Raw genomic sequence first — 18,428 nt, 5'->3', positions numbered from 1 at the left:
AGAAGATGTGTTGTTAGTTAATGTTTATTGTCATTGAGATATTGTCTTTGTCTGTGTTGTTATATGTAAATTGTTTGCAATAAAGTTAAAAAAAAAAGTCCAGTGATGGAGAGTCCCCCATAAGATCTTTTATGCACTTCATAGAATCGTGGAAGGAGAGCCCTCAACCTCCTGAGGGAGTCGAATTCTATATCCTACCATTTTTCTCCAAGTTGCTCGAAAGCATTGGCTCACACGGTTCTGCCTCCCTCCTCATTTAATCCCCACAACAACCCGGAGAGGTAGGTTAGGCTGAGATAGACAGTAGTGACCGGCACAAGGTCGCACCTATGCGAGTTCATAGCCCAGTGAGGATTTGAACCCAGGTCTCCCAGACCTTAGCAGGACACTCTGACTGAAGGCCCTGCTTGAAACCAGCCCTTTTAAAACAGGCATGCTGCAAAATGGCATGCTCTAAAAAGACATTGCAGGAATTTTGAGACGGCCCCTTACCTGGGAAGGGAAGGCGTGGCGTCACGCGTGCTTTAAAAGGCGGTTTCCCAGCTGGTGGCGAGTTCGAGTCCAGCCAGAGGCAAATCGATCTGTTGCTGCAGCCGCCGGGATGTCGGGGCTACGCGGGCAGAGCCGCGGGGTGCGCTCGGTGCTGGGCACCATGGAGTTCGGGCGCAGGGCAGACGCGGCAGCCAGCGGGGCCATGCTGCGCGCGTTCCTGGCCCGCGGGCACTGCGAGCTGGATACCGCGCATATTTACGCGGGGGGCGAGTCGGAGCGGATCCTGGGCGCCTGGTTGGCAGCTGAACCCAAGGCTGCGGCGGCAGGTGGGTCGGTGGAATGGGGGAGCCGGAGACGAAGGCTGCTCTAGACGTCCAGTGGGTCAGCAACGGTTCCTCTGAGCGCATGCAGAGTGCCATACACACACAGAGCCGCGAGTAATCACCGGAGTCTGATCTAGCTTCGAATGGAGTTCTGTGCACACGCTCAGAAGGGCTGACTCTCAGCGCACGCCTTGCATGCAAGCAGAAGGTCCCAGTTAATGCTGCAGGTCTGTGTGCCTTGCCTGAAACCCTGGAGAGCAGCTGCTGCTGCCAGTCAGTGTAGACAATCCAGAGTTTGATGGACCAAGGGAGCCGAGTAAGGTAGTTTCCTAGGATCTGTTGTTGTCTTCTATCTAGCCCAGCCTGCAAAAAAATCAACAACCAAGCAATGGTGCGTTTGAGCATGTGTGGAGTGCATCTCTCCCTTTTCCTACCCTCCACCCTTTCAATGCAGTCAAAGGTGATCCATCCTCATTCCTCCACTAAATAACCCCCCCCCCCCGTTAATCTAGATTCCATAAATGGGGGAGATATGGGCCTGCTGCTCTGCAAATGTTCTCTGGCACCAGCCCCCTTCATCCCCAACCTGCCTGGCTGGTGATCAGGAATAATGAGAGATAAAGGTAAAGGGACCCCTGACCATTAGGTCCAGTTGTGACCAACTCTGGGGTTGCGGCGCTCATCTTGCTTTATTGGCCGAGGGAGCCGGCGTACAGCTTCCGGGTCATGTGGCCATCATGACTGAGCCGCTTCTGGCGAACCAGAGCAGCGCACGGAAACGTACCTATTTATCTACTTGCACTTTGACGTGCTTTCGAACTGCTAGGTTGGCAGGAGCAGGGACCGAGCAACGGGAGCTCACCCCGTCGAGGGGATTCGAACTGATCGGCAAGTCCTAGGCTCTGTGGTTTAACCCACAGCGCCACCCGCGTCCCAAATGAGAGATCATGGAGTGCTGCAAATGCAGAAGTTAAATTGTGAATTCAGTGACATCTGGAAGGCCATGGAAGAGTCCCATCTCTGGGTGTCCCTTTGCCAGGGAGCGCATTCATTTAAATATGAACCACCACCCCCCCCCAGTTCCAGTTAGATTCCTGCAGCAAGCAGGTGCATTAGCAGGACAATTTGGCCCACTTTCAACCTTTGCTCTTACTGTTCTTTCTTTCCAGGGTTGCTCATCTGGTTAATCAACAACCTGCAAATCAAAAGGACCGTTTGCGTTGTTACCTTTGGTCCAGCTGACAAAATCTCCTGTTAGTGCGGCAAAGGGGCTTGAGAAGGGACCTTTGGTCCAGCTGACAAAATCTCCTGTTAGTGTGGCAAAGGGGCTTGAGAAGGGAAAGCACTCTGCACATGCTCAGAGCTGGGCCGTGTTGATCTGATGCTCACTTGTGATTATGGCCTTCGTCTAGGAAATGGAGGGGAAATGTACTTTTTTTACATCTTTGTTAATTGCTATTTTACTGCTCATTTGCCCAGTATGGAGAGATCCTTTTGGGGCTGTTTGCCATCCCTGAACAATTTGGTAAACCTAACTCCAGGTCATTTATGAACGGGTTAAAAAGAGCTAATGGACAGGAGTGGTCTGATCCAGGACGGTTCTTACAATTTGTCCCCCCCCCCCAATTTTATTTTCACAAAATTGTAAGCACACAAACATACAAACAAACAAACATAAATCATAACCTTATTAAAACTAGTCTTATTAACATTGTTAAGTGACTTCCTCGTACCCCTGGTTGAATTTCAGTGTGAATCATTTTAATGGTTTTCCAAATCATAATTCTTATAAACTTAATCACTTAACATCTTTCTTTCTTACCAATTCAGCATTAAACATATTGATTCAACGCATTACATATTTAAATCCTAAGCCTATCTCGTAATTGCAAGCTTTTTCCAATTAATTTAACTTAACATATTTAACTAAATAGTCATTAAATTTCGTCCATTCTTCCTGATACCCCTCCTCCTCCTGGTCGCGGACTCTTCCGGTCAGGTCGGCTAGCTCCGAAAAATCCATCATCTTCATCTGCCATTCTTCCACAGTTGGTACTTCTTGCATTTTCCACTTTTTAGCTAGTAAGATTCGAGCAGCAGTTGTGGCATACAAAAATGACGGTTCTTACAATTTGGGGATGGGTCTACCTGCAGCTTTGAGCTACGAGATAGAACTTCCACAGTCAGTGGCAGTATACCGGGGATCCCTTCCAACTTTACAATTATATGAATCTGTGATCCAATATGGCAGGGTGAGTGGGGGTGGGGGGGACCTTTTTCTGCAGTCCAGGCAAGCGAGGTGTATTGCCAGATTTCAAGGACACTTTTTGTTATGTACTGAGTTGAATAGGATCCAAACTGCAGCAGTCTGATTGGTCCTAGAACAATAGGATTCAGAATGCAGCAGTCTGATTGGTCCTAGAACAATAGGATTCAGAATGCAGCAGTCTGATTGGTCCTAGAACAATGCAGCAGTATGATTGGTTGGCAGGAACCACCCAATCATGCTCCAGATATAAGTGAATCCACAACCTGATTGGCTTACAGTAGAATTCCAGAATTAGCCAATCATGTGCAGCCCATTGTGTAAATAATGTATATAAAGCAGATACTTTGAGGGGGCTTTCATTCATTCCTCCTCACCACTATGAGCTGAATAAAGAGCATGAAATCACTTTGCGACTCTGAGTATATTTCACTTTTCAACACCTGAGGAGGGTTCAAAGCAGAGCCATTAAGAGATGTAGCTTGGGAAGAGTCCCAAGGGCAACATAGGAGGGCTGCATGTAGCCTAAGGTCCTGGAGTTTCTGATAATTTCATACACCCTCCTTGCCTGTGTTTGGCAGGAGCTCAGGTTCCTTTTGTTCCCTTATCACGTCCTTTTCTCCACCAGTCAAGTTAGCCTCCAAGTCACCTTCCTGAATCACCTTGCCAACACTGTAGAACCCATGGCCAGCTTTTAGTAAGCTCTTTTTAAAAAATATTTTTTTATTAATTTTTACATGAAATTTCCAAAAAACATACAACATATTTTCTTGTCTTATTCAGTGTTTTGGACTTCCATCAACCACATCTGAAGGTTTTTCAATCTTTATCACTTAACCTGCATTTCATTAATTTCACTATTACTTTTAATGGTCCTTCACTAATAATTCCCTTCATACTTTTCTCTGCAATATTTCACATAGTCCTCCTTACAAAACTTCTTGCAATCCTACTAGCGTAATCTGTTGATTACAATTGCTTTTCAAATAGTTCACATATTTACTCCAGTCCTCTGAGAAACTCTGATCCCGCAGGTTTCAAATCCTTCCTGTCATCTTGTCTAATTCTGCATAGTCCATTAATTTCGCCTGCCATTCCTCTTTCGTCGGTAATTCTTCTTGCTTCCATTTCTGTGCCAATAGTGCTCTTGCTGCCGTTATTGCATATAAAAACAGTTTATTATCCTGTCTATTAATATCCTCCCCGACAATGCCAAGTAGAAATGCTTCTGTTTTTTTTAATAAATGTATATTTCAACATCCTTTTCATCTCATTATGTATCATTTCCCAGACGCTTTTCGCTTTCTTACATTCCCAGCTTTTAGTAAGCTCTTTGGGGCGCAGACTTACCATTCTGTTACAGTATAACACTGAACAGAGGTGGCAATTGAGGGTGATTGTAAAAACAGTGCCTCTGAGCATGCACAGAGCGTTTTACCCTCTCTGAAGGCTTCCCTCCTCCTTTTCGTCATTAGGCCTTTTTTAAAAAGTCATTCCTAGCCCAATTTTCCTCCAGAGGAGTTCAAGGTGGGGGCTTGAATCCAATGCTAGTCCTACTCGGAGTAGACCAACCAAAGTTACTAGACAAGGATAACTTAGGTCCATTCAGTTGGAAGCAGTAATGTTCCTAAATGATTTCTTCCAAATTGAGCCTGGGCCAAGCCTACCTGGCAGGGCTGTTGCTAGAATTAAATGAGGAACGGCAGGGAGAAACATTGAGCTCCTTGGAGGAAAAGATGGGATGGAAATGCAATAAATAAAACAAACCAATGAAGGTTAAAATGACATGGCAGGATTTGTTGTTGTTTACTTGTTTAGTCGTGTCCGACTCTTCGTGACCCCATGGACCAGAGCACGCCAGGCACTTCTGTCTTCCACTGCCTCCCGCAGTTTGGTCAAACTCATGCTGGTAGCTTCGAGAACACTGTCCAACCATCTCGTCCTCTGTCGTCCCCTTCTCTTTGTGCCCTCCATCTTTCCCAACATCAGGGTCTTTTCCAGGGAGTCTTCTCTTCTCATGAAGTGGCCAAAGTATTGGAGCCTCAGCTTCAGGATCTGTCCTTCCAGTGAGCACTCAGGGCTGATTTCCTTAAGAATGGAGAGGTTTGATCTTCTTGCAGTCCATGGGACTCTCAAGAGTCTCCTCCAGCACCATAATTCAAAAGCATCAATTCTTCGGCAATCAGCCTTCTTTATGGTCCAGCTCTCACTTCCATACATCACTACTGGGAAAACCATGGCTTTAACTATACGGACCTTTGTTGGCAACGTGATGTCTCTGCTTTTTAAGACGTTGTCTAGGTTTCTCCCAAGGAACAGGCGTCTTTTAATTTCGTGACTGCTGTCACCATCTGCAGTGATCATGGAGCCCAAGAAAGTAAAATCTCTCACTGCCTCCATTTCTTCCCCTTCTATTTGCCAGGAGGTGATGGGCCCAGTGGCCATGATCTTCGGTTTTTTTATGTTGAGCTTCAGACCATATTTTGTGCTCTCCTCTTTCACCCTCAATAAAAGGTTCTTTAATTCCTCCTCACTTTCTGCCATCAATGTTGTGTCATCTGCATATCTGAGGTTGTTGATATTTCTTCCGGCAATCTTAATTCTGGCTTGGGATTCATCCAGCCCAGCCTTCCGCATGTTAAATTCTACCTATAAGTTAAATAAGCAGGGAGACAATATACAGGACATGGCAGGATAAGGGACCCGAATTTATCCGGCAAGGCTCTTCCTTTGCTTCTGGAATCGGGAAATTCGAGACGGTCCCTTTTCCTGAAAGGGGGCAGGAGTGGAAAGGAGGCGCTGACGCATGCGCAGACAGTGGTGATGCGATTGCCTTTGCCCAGGACCTGGTGGCGAGTTCGAGTTCTGCCAGAGGCAGATCGAGCTGCTGCAGCCGCCGGGATGTCGGGGCTACGCGGGCAGAGCCGCGGGGTGCGCTCGGTGCTGGGCACCATGGAGTTCGGGCGCAGGGCAGACGCGGCAGCCAGCGGGGCCATGCTGCGCGCGTTCCTGGCCCGCGGGCACTGCGAGCTGGATACCGCGCATATGTACGCGGGGGGTGAGTCGGAGCGGATTCTGGGCGCCTGGCTGGCGGCTGAACCCAAAGCTGCGGCTGCAGGTAGGTAGGGCTGCTCTAGACGTCGAGCCCAGCAGGCCGGCAACGGTTCCTCTGAGCGCATGCAGAGTGCCTCGCACGCATTGACACGTAGCCGCGAACTCTCACCCGAGCTCAGCGGAGCTTCATCAGGATTCGAATCGAGTTTCGTTTTGCAGGCGCGGCTATCGGAGTCCTGGCTGGAAGGGGAGAGCGTCTGCCTTGCATCATGCAATTCAATTCCCACGGGCATCTCAGGGTTGGGCTAGGAATGTACCGTGCCTGAAACCCTGGAGAGCTGCTGCCGGTCAGTGTAGACGTAACTGGGCTCGGTGGACCAGTGGTCTGGCTTCCTATGACATGCTGAGGGTGGGGTGGGGGGTCGTCTCCTGCCTAGACCAACCTGCAAAACAGCAACAACAACAGAGCAACGGTGCATTTGAGCATGTGCAGAGTGCATTTCTCTCTCCTACCTCCCCACCCTTTCTATGCAGTCAAAACTAATCCAACTCCGCCCACCCCCATTTTAAACCCATGCTCATCTGTCCTCTGTCTTTTATAGTTTGGCCTTTCATTTTCTTAATTTTCATCGGTTGTTCCAGCAACATCTGGAAGGACACCCCAGACTTGAAACATGGATTCCCCATCTCTGGGAGCAGCCTTGCCCACTGAAGCTCAAAAATGGACCAGTTGCTACCCCCATACCAGATTCTTAATTGGATTCCTCCACCAACCATAGAATCATAGAGTTGGAAGAGACCACAAGGGCCATCGAGTCCAACCCCCTGCCAAGCAGGAAACACCATCAGAGCACTCCTGACATATGGTTGTCAAGCCTCTGCTTAAAGACCTCCAAAGAAGGAGACTCCACCACACTCCTTGGCAGCAAATTCCACTGTTGAACAGCTCTTACTGTCAGGAAGTTCTTCCTAATGTTTAGGTGGAATCTTCTTTCTTGTAGTTTGGATCCATTGCTCCGTGTCCGCTTCTCTGGAGCAGCAGAAAACAACCTTTCTCCCTCCTCTATGTGACATCCTTTTATATATTTGAACATGGCTATCATATCACCCCTTAACCTCCTCTTCTCCAGGCTAAACATGCCCAGCTCCCTTAGCAGTTCCTCATAAGGCATCGTTTCCAGGCCTTTGACCATTTTGGTTGCCCTCCTCTGGACACGTTCCAGTTTGTCAGTGTCCTTCTTGAACTGTGGTGCCCAGAACTGGACACAGTACTCCAGGTGAGGTCTGACCAGAGCAGAATACAGTGGCACTATTACTTCCCTTGATCTAGATGCACTACTCCTATTGATGCAGCCCAGAATTGCATTGGCTTTTTTAGCTGCCGCGTCACACTGTTGGCTCATGTCAAGTTTGTGGTCAACCAAGACTCCTAAATCCTTTTCACATGTACTGCTCTCAAGCCAGGTGTCACCCACCAGGCCCTGCATCTTTTGGTCTCTCTCTGCTCTTAAATTTATTGTCTCAGAGGGTTGATAATCTGGTTATTCAACAACTCAAAGAGCTAGAAATCAATCAAAAGGGCTGTCGGCACCTTTAAAACCCTCGCCTTTATTCCAGTGGTCAAAAGTCTCCTCAGAGTTTGCAAAGATCCCTGATTATACTGAAAACCTTCCCACCTAATCTGGAGGCCAGTTGGAGTTGCTAAGCAGCTTGAGAAGGGAAAGGAAGTTTGAACATAGAATCATAGAAGCTGGAAGGGACCCTGAGGGTCATCTAGTCCAACGCGCCTTCAATGCAGGCATCTCAACTAAAGCATCCATGGCAGATGGCCATCCAACCTCTGCTTAAAAACCTCCAAGGAAGGAGAGCCCCCCACCGTCCAGGGGAGTCTGTTCCACTGTCAAACAGCTCTTAGCTGATGTTTTCCTGATGTTTAGTTGGAATCTCCCTACAAGAAAGCCACTGGTTCGAGTCCTGCCTCCAGAGCAGGAGAAAACAAGCATGTTCCCTCTTCCATTTGACAGCCCTTTAGGTATTTGAAGATGGCTATCTTATCCCCTTTTGAATTCTGGTGCTGGAGGAGACTCTTGAGAGTCCCATGGACTGCAAGAAGATCAAACCTCTCCATTCTGAAGGAAATCAGCCCTGAGTGCTCACTGGAAGGACAGATCGTGAAGCTGAGGCTCCAATACTTTGGCCACCTCACGAGAATAGAAGGCTCCCTGGAAAAGACCCTGATTTTGGGAAAGATGGAGGGCACAAGGAGAAGGGGACGACAGAGGACGAGATGGTTGGACAGTGTTCTCGAAGCTACAAACATGAGTCTGACCAAACTGTGGGAGGCAGTGGAAGACAAGAGTGCCTGGCATGCTCTGGTCCATGGGATCACGAAGAGTCGGACACAACTAAAAGACTAAACAACAACAACAAATCTTATCCCCATCAGTCTCCTCTATCCCAAGCTAAACATTCCCAGTTCCCTCAACCTTCCCTCCTCGCAAGACGGAAAACCCGCTAGACGAAAGGGTTTTCCGTTTTGGAGGCGCTTCGCAAAAGGAATTTCCCTATGGGCTTGCTTCGCAAGACGAAAATGTCTTGCGAGTTCCTGCGGGGTTTTTTCCCTTTCCTCCCCCTTTTCCTAAGCCCTAAGCCGCTTATCAGCTGATCCGCTGATAAGACGCTTATCAGCTGATCCGCTAAAAGCCGCTAAACCGCTAATAGCGCTAATCCGCTAAGCTGTCAATGGGCTTGCTTCGCAAGAGGAAAAAACCGCTATACGAAGAGCCTCACGGAACAGATTAATTTCGTCTTGCGAGGCACCACTGTACTCCTAAGGCTTGATTTCAGATTCTCACATGTGTACCGCTTATTATTAGGGCGTAGGGGGTGAAAAAGCCTTTAACAACCCAAGGGCCACTTTTCCTTCTGTGCAGCCTTCCGGGGGCCAAATGCAAGGGATGGGCAGGGCCAGAGGGGGAAGTGGGCAGAGCAATGGATGCAAATTTTAGCTTTGGGCACTAGACTAGTTTCCTACACACAATCTCTCCGCCATCCAGGCAAGGAAGAGGCACGGTCAGAGTTCAAGGTCATGTTCCATCACACGAAGCCTGAGAGCAGGTCCGTTGGGGGTGTGGCCTGTGGGGAGGGGTGAGCTCCCGTTGCTCGGTCCCTGCTCCTGCCAACCTAGCAGTTCGAAAGCACCTCAAAGTCCAAGTAGATAAATAGGTACCACTCTGGCGGGAAGGTAAACAGCGTTTCTGTGCGCTGCTCTGGTTCGCCAGAAGCGGCTTAGTCATGTTGGCCACATGACCCGGAAGCTGTCTGCAGACAAACGCCGGCTCCCTCGGCCTATAGAGTGAGATGAGCGCACAACCCCAGAGTCGGGTCACGACTGGACCAAATGGTCAGGGGTCCCTTTACCTTTACAGAATGCAGTCAGAGTTCCTTTCCTTCCCTTTCCTTCTTTGGCAATCACTCCTAGCCTAATAAAATTGTCTTCCATGAACACGGTTTTAAAAGTGAGTCCGTAAGTGATTGTGGAGGCCAATTCTGGATCCACAAGTCCTTCCACAGTGGGGACACAGGTTTCTGGGCAGGAGTTGGGTCACGGTGAGGGTTTGCCAAGCGTGCCTTCCTCTTAGCACGTTTCTCCCTTGCATCCTGAGTTCGAGCGTCTTCAAAGCCCATGACACCTTGGGTAAAGGCTGTTCTCCAACTGGAGCGCTCGCAAGCCAGTGTTTCCCAGTTGTCGGTGCTTATCCTACACTTTTTTAGATTTGCCTTGAGAGGGTCTTTAAACCTCTTTTGTTGACCACTGGCATTACACTTTCCATTTTTAAGTTTGGAATAGAGCAGTTGCTTTGGAAGACGATAATCAGGCATCCTCACAACATGACCAGTCCAACAAAGTTAATGTTGAAGAAATCAATTGCTTCGACACTGGTAATCTTTGCGTCTTTCAGGACACTGGCATTAGTTTGCCTGTCTTCCCAAGTGAAGTGTAAAAATTTTCGGAGACACCATTGATGGAATCTTTCGAGGAGTTGGAGATGGCGTTTATAGGTGGTACATGTTTCACAAAAGGGCTGGGTTTGGGGTGGGTTTTCAAAGACGCCTGTGTGTGAATTTGTTTTATGTGTGTAGATCAGTGCACATAAAGTCTTTGCAGTAAGGCTCTACAGTGGTTCCTCGGGTTAAGAACTTAATTTGTTCTGGAGGTCCGTTCTTAACCTGAAACTGTTCTTAACCTGAAGCACCATTTTAGCTAATGGGGGCCTCCTGCTGCCACCACGGTGCGATTTCTGTTCTCATACTGAAGCAAAGTTCTTAACCCGAGGTACTATTTCTGGGTTAGCGGAGTCTGTAACCTGAAGCGTCTGTAACCCGAGGTACCACTGTACTTCCCTGATGTAGTCCTCTCTTCCCCACCAGTCAAGGTAGCCACCAAGGCAAATCCATTGGAGGGCAATACTCTGAAGGCTGATGGCGTTCGCTCCCAACTGGAGACGTCCCTCCAGAGACTGCAGGCGAAGAGTGTCGACCTCTTCTACCTCCATATGCCCGACCACAAGACCCCCCTGGAAGAGACGCTGAAGGCCTGCAATGAGCTACATAGAGAGGTGCAAAAACTGGGGTTTTCTGAGGGGGGGGGGGACTGATTCTCATAACTGGGCGGCTCATTTGGGCCTCCCAGTTGGTATTTGATGTGCTGCTTTTGTATCCCCCCTTCCTTCTAAAAGGGACGCGGGTGGCGCTGTGGGTTAAACCACAGAGCCTAAGATCAGAAGGTCGGCGGTTTGAATCCCCGCGACGGGGTGAGCTCCCGTTTCTCGGTCCCTGCTCCTGCCAACCTAGCAGTTTGAAAGCACGTCAAAGTGCAAGTAGATAAATAGGTACCGCTCCAGCGGGAAGGTAAACGGCATTTCCATGCGCTGCTTTGGTTCGCCAGAGGCGGCTTAGTTATGCTGGCCACATGACCCGGAAGCTGTACACCGGCTCCCTCGGCCAATAAAGCGAGATGAGTGCTGCAACCCCATAGTCAGCCATGACTGGACCTAATGGTCAGGGGTCCCTTTACCTTTTCCTTCTAAACAAATCGAGGCGCCTGTCTGGAATAGAGGGGGTTCAAAGGTCACGAGTTCCATTCCACCCGGCGTTCATTCAGCACAATCCACCGTGCTTCCTTTCTGCTGCAGTTTGCCTTCTGCCAAATATAAACCTTGTTTGTCTCGCTCTTGTCTGCTATCTGACCTAAAGTTGCATCACTGTTTAAGTCACTTACATTTCCTCTGACGTCAAGGAAACACCCAAACAGTGTGTGTGGGGGAGGGGAGAACCCTTAATTAGATTTTATTAATTTATTTATTTGCATTTACATTCCACCTTTTTTCATCCTAAGCAGCTCTGGGTGGCGTATGTTACGGCCACAGCTTATGCACATTTAGCTTGTGCGCATTAAATTTTATTCGCATTGCAAAAAAAGAATTTAATTTAATTTAATCCAATCCAATTTAGGTGAGGCTAAGAGGCAGTGACTGGTCTCCCACAGTCATTCATCCATGGCCGAGAGGGGATTTGAACCCTTGTCTCCCATGTCCCTAGTCCTCATTTAACCACCAGATCCTTTGGTCTGATCCAGCACCCAGCCTCCTCTTCTGTCTTAAGATGATCTGTGAACATAGAGCTAAAAATACAGGGGTTATTTGTTTTTTTTCCTTCCAACAGGGGAAGTTTAAGGAACTGGGTCTCTCCAACTATGCCTCGTGGCAGGTGGCGGAAATCTATGGCATCTGCAAGGCCAACAACTGGGTGTTGCCAACAGTGTACCAGGTGAGAGCTGGGTGGACGAATGAAGGTCTTTCCCCCAAGTTGTTTGGTCAGGGCTGGGCAACCTGTAGCCCCTCCAGACGTGTCTGGACTCTCAGCTTCCATCACTCTTGACCATTGACCAAGCTGGTAATGGTTTAAGTCTGTGTATTAGAATCATAGGATTGTATCATTGGAAAGTCCTGCAATGATACAAAGCCCAGCTCAGTCACTGAGACCACCTGCAGAAGTGTTGCTGGTTTTTCTTTTTCATGTTTGATGTTGCATCGTGTTTTTATTATTGGACAAGAAACCAAGCCTTGATTGGCCCAGTCCTGTGGAATTCTCTGCCAGCAGGTGCCCCTTCTGTGCCAGCCTTTAAACACATGCTGAAAATGTATCTGTTCTGCAAGGCTTATGCAGGTAGTTTAGAATAAAGAGCCAGTGTGGTGTAGTGGTTAAGAGCGGTAGTCTCGTAATCTGGGGAACTGGGTTCGCATCTCCGCTCCTCCACATGCAGCTGCTGGGTGACCTTGGGCTATTCACACGTCTCTGAAGTCTCTCAGCCCCACTCACCTCACAGAGTGTTTGTTGTGGGGGAGGAAGGGAAAGGAGAATGTTAGCCGCTTTGAGACTCCTGACGGGGAGTGAAAGGCGGGATATCAAATCCAAACTCTTCTTCTTCTTCTTCTACATATTTCCATAATAGCTTCAATGTTTTTTTTTAAAAAAACCAACAACATGGTTTTTATTGGATGAACACCAACAGCTGGAAACTGAAGGAGGGGAGAGGGCCCTTGGGCTCGAATCTCGCTTGCAGATGTCCCATTGGGGAAACACTGGTGCCTGATGATATTGGTGATATATTAGATTTCTATACTGCCCTTCATCCGAGGCTCGTAGGGCAGTTTACAGTATGTATGAAAGCACAAAAATCCACAACATAATAGGAAACAGAACAATCTCTCTCTCTCCCCTCCCTTCTCCCAATGTCAATCGGCAGGGAGTTCCAAAGGTGCCGTCACAATAAATGACCAGTTTCTTACAAATGCAGAACAGATGTTCGATGGCACCTGTAGTAGTGGCACTTCCCTCGGTCAGTGGGCAGAAGGGATTTTGCAGCACAACGGTCTGCTCCAAGGCTTCTTTATGAATTTTGTTTTTTACTGTCTTTTTCCCAAAGGGCATGTACAACGCTACGACGCGCCAAGTGGAGACCGAATTGCTGCCATGCCTTAGACATTTTGGGATTCGATTCTACGCATATAATCCGCTGGCTGGTACGAGTCTGGCAAGGAATGGCAGGGAATGGGGTGGTTTCAACGGCAGGGCTGCAAAACTTTAGGCACCAGGCGAAAATGTTTCTCTTCAATCAGGCTGATTAACAATCTCTGGTTTTTAAATGTGTGTGGGGTTTTTTTTGCGGGTATTGGTCTTGGTTTTCGTTTTGTGTTCTCATTTTGTATTTTTTCTGTTGTGAACTGTCTTCGAATCTTCGCACAAAATATGCATATTTATGAAATGCGTTGTTGTTGCTGTTTTATGGGCAGAATAACAGACAGAAATCCAAAGAGGTGCTGGAGTTTTAGCTGTGGGGTGAGAAGAGAGTGGATTGACCTAAGTGAGGCATCTTGGCTTATAAGGTTCTAGTCCCTAACGTTTGGGCGTTCACTTTCACCTCTTGCAGGAGGGCTCCTGACTGGGAGGTACAAGTACGAAGACAAAGACTCGAACCAGCAGCCAGCTAGCAGGTTTTTCGGCAACGACTGGGCCAAAATCTACAGGGACAGGTGGGTCTAAAGATGGCAAAAGGGGCTTGCATCTTGAAGGCAGGGGATGACTCAGTTCTGTTGATGTGGGAAGAGGCTAGCTTCTTGAACACGGGGGCAAGAAATTAAACTGCTAATGTTGGAAAGCAGTTCTTGTTTTTTGGAGGAAAGAGGTCAGAGCAATAAATACGGGGTTAAAGGTAAAGGGACCCCTGACCGTTAGGTCCAGTCGTGGACGATTCTGGGGTTGCGGCACTCATCTCGCTTTATTGGTCGAGGGAGCCGGCGTACAGCTTCCGGGTCATGTGGCCAGCATAACTAAGCCGCTTCTGGTGAACCAGAGCAGCGCACGGAAACACCGTTTACTTTCCCGCCAGAGCAGTACCTATTTATCTACTTGCACTTTGACGTGCTTTTGAACTGCTAGGTTGGCAGGAGCAGGGACCGAGCAACAGGAGCTCACCCCGTCGCGGGGATTCGAACCGCCGACCTTCTGATTGGCAGGTCCTGGGCTCTGTGGTTTAACCCACAGTGCCACCCGCGTCCCTAATGCGGGGTTAGGGGAGTGATTTTGTTAGCCATGGCACTAAATGGAACCTCTAGGCACAGAGGCAGTCTACCTCTGAACACCAGGTGCTGCATTCGCATCCTGCATGTGGACCAGATGGCATGATACAATTGTAACTGCCATCTACTACTGCCATTTTGCTTTGCTTATTATGTAAGATTCATTCAGATATATAGAGATACAGTGGTAACTTGGGTTACATACGCTTCAGGTTACATACACTTTAGGTTACAGACTCCACTAACCCAGAAATAGTACCTCGGGTTAAGAACTTTGCTTCAGGATGAGAACAGAAATCTGGCTCCGGCGGCGCGGCAGCAGCGGGAGGCCCCATTAGCTAAAGTGGTGCTTCAGGTTAAGAACAGTTTCAGGTTAAGAACGGACCTCCAGAACGAATCAAGTATGTAACCAGAGGTACCACTGTACATATAAACATGCAGAATGTAAATGACCTTAATATTTTTTTTTTAAACAACTACGCAGGTATTGGAAGAAGCATCATTTCCAGGGGGTGGACTTGGTCGAGAAAGCCCTCCACGAGGCCTATGGCTCCGACACACCCAGCTTGACTTCAGCTGCCCTCCGCTGGATCTATCATCACTCAAAGCTGCAGGTAATGGTGAACTTTTCCACCAGCCCGGTATGGTATGGGGAAGAAGTTTGTGTGTGTGTCTGAGACCAGGTCTAAACTGTTCTACAGTGGTACCTCGGGTTACAGACGTTTCAGGTTACAGACTCCGCTAACCCAGAAATAGTACCTTGGGTTAAGAACTTTGCTTCAGGATGAGAACAGAAATTGTGTGGCAGTGGTGTGGCGGCAGCGGCAGGCCCCATTAGCTAAAGTGGTACTTCAGGTTAAGAACAGTTTCTGGTTAAGAACGGACCTCCAGAACTAATTAGGTTCTTAACCCGAGGTACCACTGTATTCCCAAAACAGAATCAATAAATGACTTCTGGTAGGTCTAATATTCTGGAGGTGACATATGCTACTTATATCCCCTGCTCTCAATTTTTTATCCTCGCAACCACCCTGCAAGATGCGTCAAGGGGAAACCTGTAATATTTTTTTATTATTATTATTATTATTATTATTATTATTATTATTATTATTATTATTATTATTATTTTCCACCTTCGCCGCATCAAGCAGTTGGTCCCTTACCTTTCCCGCCCCGACCTGGCCACAGTGATCCATGCAATGGTCACTTCCAGGCTTGACTATAATTCGCTCTACGTGGGGCTGCCCTTGAAGCTGCCCCAGAAACTCCAGCGGGTGCAGAATGCTGCAGCGAGGCTCCTCACGGGGTCTCTGCCATGGGAGCATATTCACCCAGTGCTTTTCCGGCTGCACTGGCTCCCGGTGGAGTACAGGGTCAGATTGAAGGTGCTGCTTTTGACCTTTAAAGCCCTTCACGGCCTAGGACTCTCGTACCTACGGGACCGCCTCTTCTGGTATGCCCCACGGAGATCCTCAAGGTCCATAAACAGCAACACCCTAGAGGTCCCGGGCCCTAAGGAAGTCAGATTAGCTTCAACCAGAGCCAGGGCCTTTTCAACACTGGCTCCGGCCTGGTGGAACGCTCTGCCTCATGAGACCAGGGCCCTGCAGGATCTGATTTCTTCCCGCAGGGCCTGTAAGACAGAGTTGTTCCGCCTGGCCTTTGGCTTGGAGCCAATTTGATTCCCTCCCTCCCTCTCTTTCTTTTTTCTTTTCCTTCTCCTCCTGCGATGAGGCTATATTTTAATATTTTAATGTTCCATTATTTTAACGTTGTATTTTATTTTTGTTTTTAAGTTGTAATCATTTATCTTGTTTTTATTATTGCTTGTAAGCCGCTCTGAGCCTGGCCTTGGCTGGGGAGGGCGGGGTATAAATAAAAAAATATTATTATTATTATTTTATTATTATTTATACCCCACCCATCTGGCTGGGTTTCCGCAGTCACTCTGAGCGGCTTCCAACAAAAGATTAAAAATACATTAAAAACTTCCCTAAACAGGGCTGTTCGACTTCTGAGGCACGTTCGAAAACGGAATCATTTACTTCTGGGTTTTCGGTGTTCAAAAACCGAAACGTTTGGCTTCCGAGATGCTCGAAAACTGAGGTGCCACTGTATACCCCAAATGTGGCGTCTTTTTTTCATATAAAAAATCCCAAACGTTCTTCTAATTTTGCTGTCAGCTTTGGCCTTCCTCGTAAGCCGAGTCTTCCAATGTTCACCTTTCCCTCTTCTTGCTCTTTCCCCCCCTAGGCTGACCTTGGAGATGCTGTGATCATTGGGATGTCGACCATGGAACAACTGCAGGAGAATCTCAAGTGCAGTGAGGAGGGTCCCCTCCTGCCCGGGGTGGTCGAGGCCTTTGAGACAGCTTGGCATCTCACAGCCCACGACTGCCCCAACTACTTCCGCTGAAGGCTTTTGCAGCCTCCAGGAGAAACGAGAGCACCCATCGGAGACCCCCACGCCTCTGGACTCTCGTTTCGCCACAAACACCCTCTTCTGCTTCAGAAGTTCCTCCTTTTCCCTTGGAATAAACCCAAGCCAACACCTCCGTGGCCTTAGATCAAGAGAGCACTTTTCCCTGGCAAGATTCCTGCAACAAGATTTTCTGGGTCCCTGAAAGTGGCTTTCATCCTTCAAAATAAAAATATTGGTTGCACCTTTTGGCTCTCTTCTTTGCTCCCCACCCCACAGAAGTACAGTGGTACCTCGGGTTAAGTACTTAATTCGTTCCGGAGGTCCGTACTTAACCTGAAAGTGTTCTTAACCTGAAGCACCACTTTAGCTAATGGGGCTTCCTGCTGCTGCCGCGCCGCCGGAGCACGATTTCTGTTCCCAACCTGAAGCAAAGTTCTTAACCTGAAGCACTATTTCTGGGTTAGCGGAGTATGAGGCCCTTTCCTATAAACAAACTGGTGGTTGTTCTGTCAGAATAATTTCTTAAACAGCAATGTTTTGCAAAGGTTTGGTGGGCTGCGTAGCATTCCCTACAGTAGGCCAAGCTCCTCCCACCAGTGCTTTATCTGATCCTTCAGCCAAATCTATATAATCATGCCCAGGGGTGAGGTAGTAGCTGCTCTCTTTATCATTTGAAGTTCTGAGCCTGAGCAGAGACAGCAACAGTATCTTGGAACACATGGAACTACATGGGGAAGGGGGAGAACAGTGGAGGTTGGATAAAGCTGTAGGGTTTTTTAAGTGCAACTCATCCTGGCAAAGCTGCTGATCTCATTTTGGGATTGCCTGCACTCCCTCGCAGTGGGTCTAGGAGCAAGTGGCGCTGTGGTCTAAACCACTGAGCCTCTTGGGCTTGCTGATCAGGTTGGCGGTTCGAATCCCCGCAACGGGATGCGCTCCCATTGCTCTGTCCCAGCTCCTGCCAACCTAGCAGTTCGAAAGCACACCAGTGCAAGTAGATAAATAGGTACCACTGCGGCGGGAAGGTAAACGACATTTCCCGTGCGCTCTAGTTTCCGTCATGGTGTTTCTGTAGCGCCAGAAGCGGTTTAGTCCTGCTGGCCACATGACCCAGAAACACTGGCTCCCTTGGCCTGAAGCAAGATGAGTGCGGCAACCCCATAGTTGCCTTTGACTGAACTGTCTAGGGGTCCTTTACTGTTCACCTTTGCAGTGGGTCTCCAGAGTTTCAGACAGGAGATATTTCCAACCCTGGAACCAGCAGAGATTGAACCCCAGAACTTTCTGTGTGTAAAAGCAGGTAATAATAATAATAATAATAATAATAATAATAATAATAATAAATTTATCATTTGTAACCCGACCATCTGGCTGCGTTTCCCCATCTACTCTGGGTGGCTTCCAACAGAATATTAAAATACAATAATCTATTAAACATTAAAAGCTTCCCTAAACAGGGCTGCCTTCATGGTATTCTACCATGGAGCTAAAGTCCTTCCCCTCTCAAGTAAAAGCATGAGTCTAGTCCTCATGGATGTTAATAAGCTTCTACGTGTTACATAAAAAGCTGCCATATATCAGCTCAAGGCTATTGAGTCCATCCAGCTCAGTATGGTTGGCACTGAGTAGCAGCAGCAACAACAGCAGCAGCTCTCAAGGTTCTCTGGCAGGGAGTCTTTTCCCAGCCCCACCTGGCAATTCCTTCAGGGACTGAACACCTGGGCCTTCTGC

At 48.1% G+C, this 18,428-nt stretch overlaps 1 protein-coding gene across 2 annotated transcripts; it reads left to right on the top strand.

Moving 5' to 3' along the window:
• The first annotated feature begins 569 nt into the window (after positions 1–569).
• On the top strand, positions 570–16,938 carry LOC307222099 (aflatoxin B1 aldehyde reductase member 2-like). 2 transcript variants are annotated; one of them, XM_079987188.1, is made up of 7 exons: positions 570–818; positions 10,567–10,754; positions 11,860–11,964; positions 13,124–13,220; positions 13,628–13,730; positions 14,761–14,890; positions 16,530–16,938. In XM_079987188.1, the coding sequence occupies exons 1-7, from the start codon at positions 602–604 to the stop codon at positions 16,689–16,691; spliced, it is 1,002 nt and encodes a 333-aa protein (XP_079843314.1). In that variant the 5' UTR covers positions 570–601; the 3' UTR covers positions 16,692–16,938. The 2 variants fall into 2 exon arrangements, with proteins under 2 accessions (XP_079843314.1, XP_079843313.1); XM_079987187.1 differs by lacking the exon at positions 570–818 and adding an exon at positions 5,896–6,199.
• Positions 16,939–18,428: the final 1,490 nt, after the last annotated feature.

This window comes from Podarcis cretensis, assembly GCF_951804945.1.
Source record: "Podarcis cretensis genome assembly, chromosome: 8".
Taxonomy (NCBI): Eukaryota; Metazoa; Chordata; class Lepidosauria; order Squamata; family Lacertidae; genus Podarcis; species Podarcis cretensis.
Note: the sequence above shows the minus strand (reverse complement) of the source record. Positions and strands in the feature narration are given on the sequence as shown.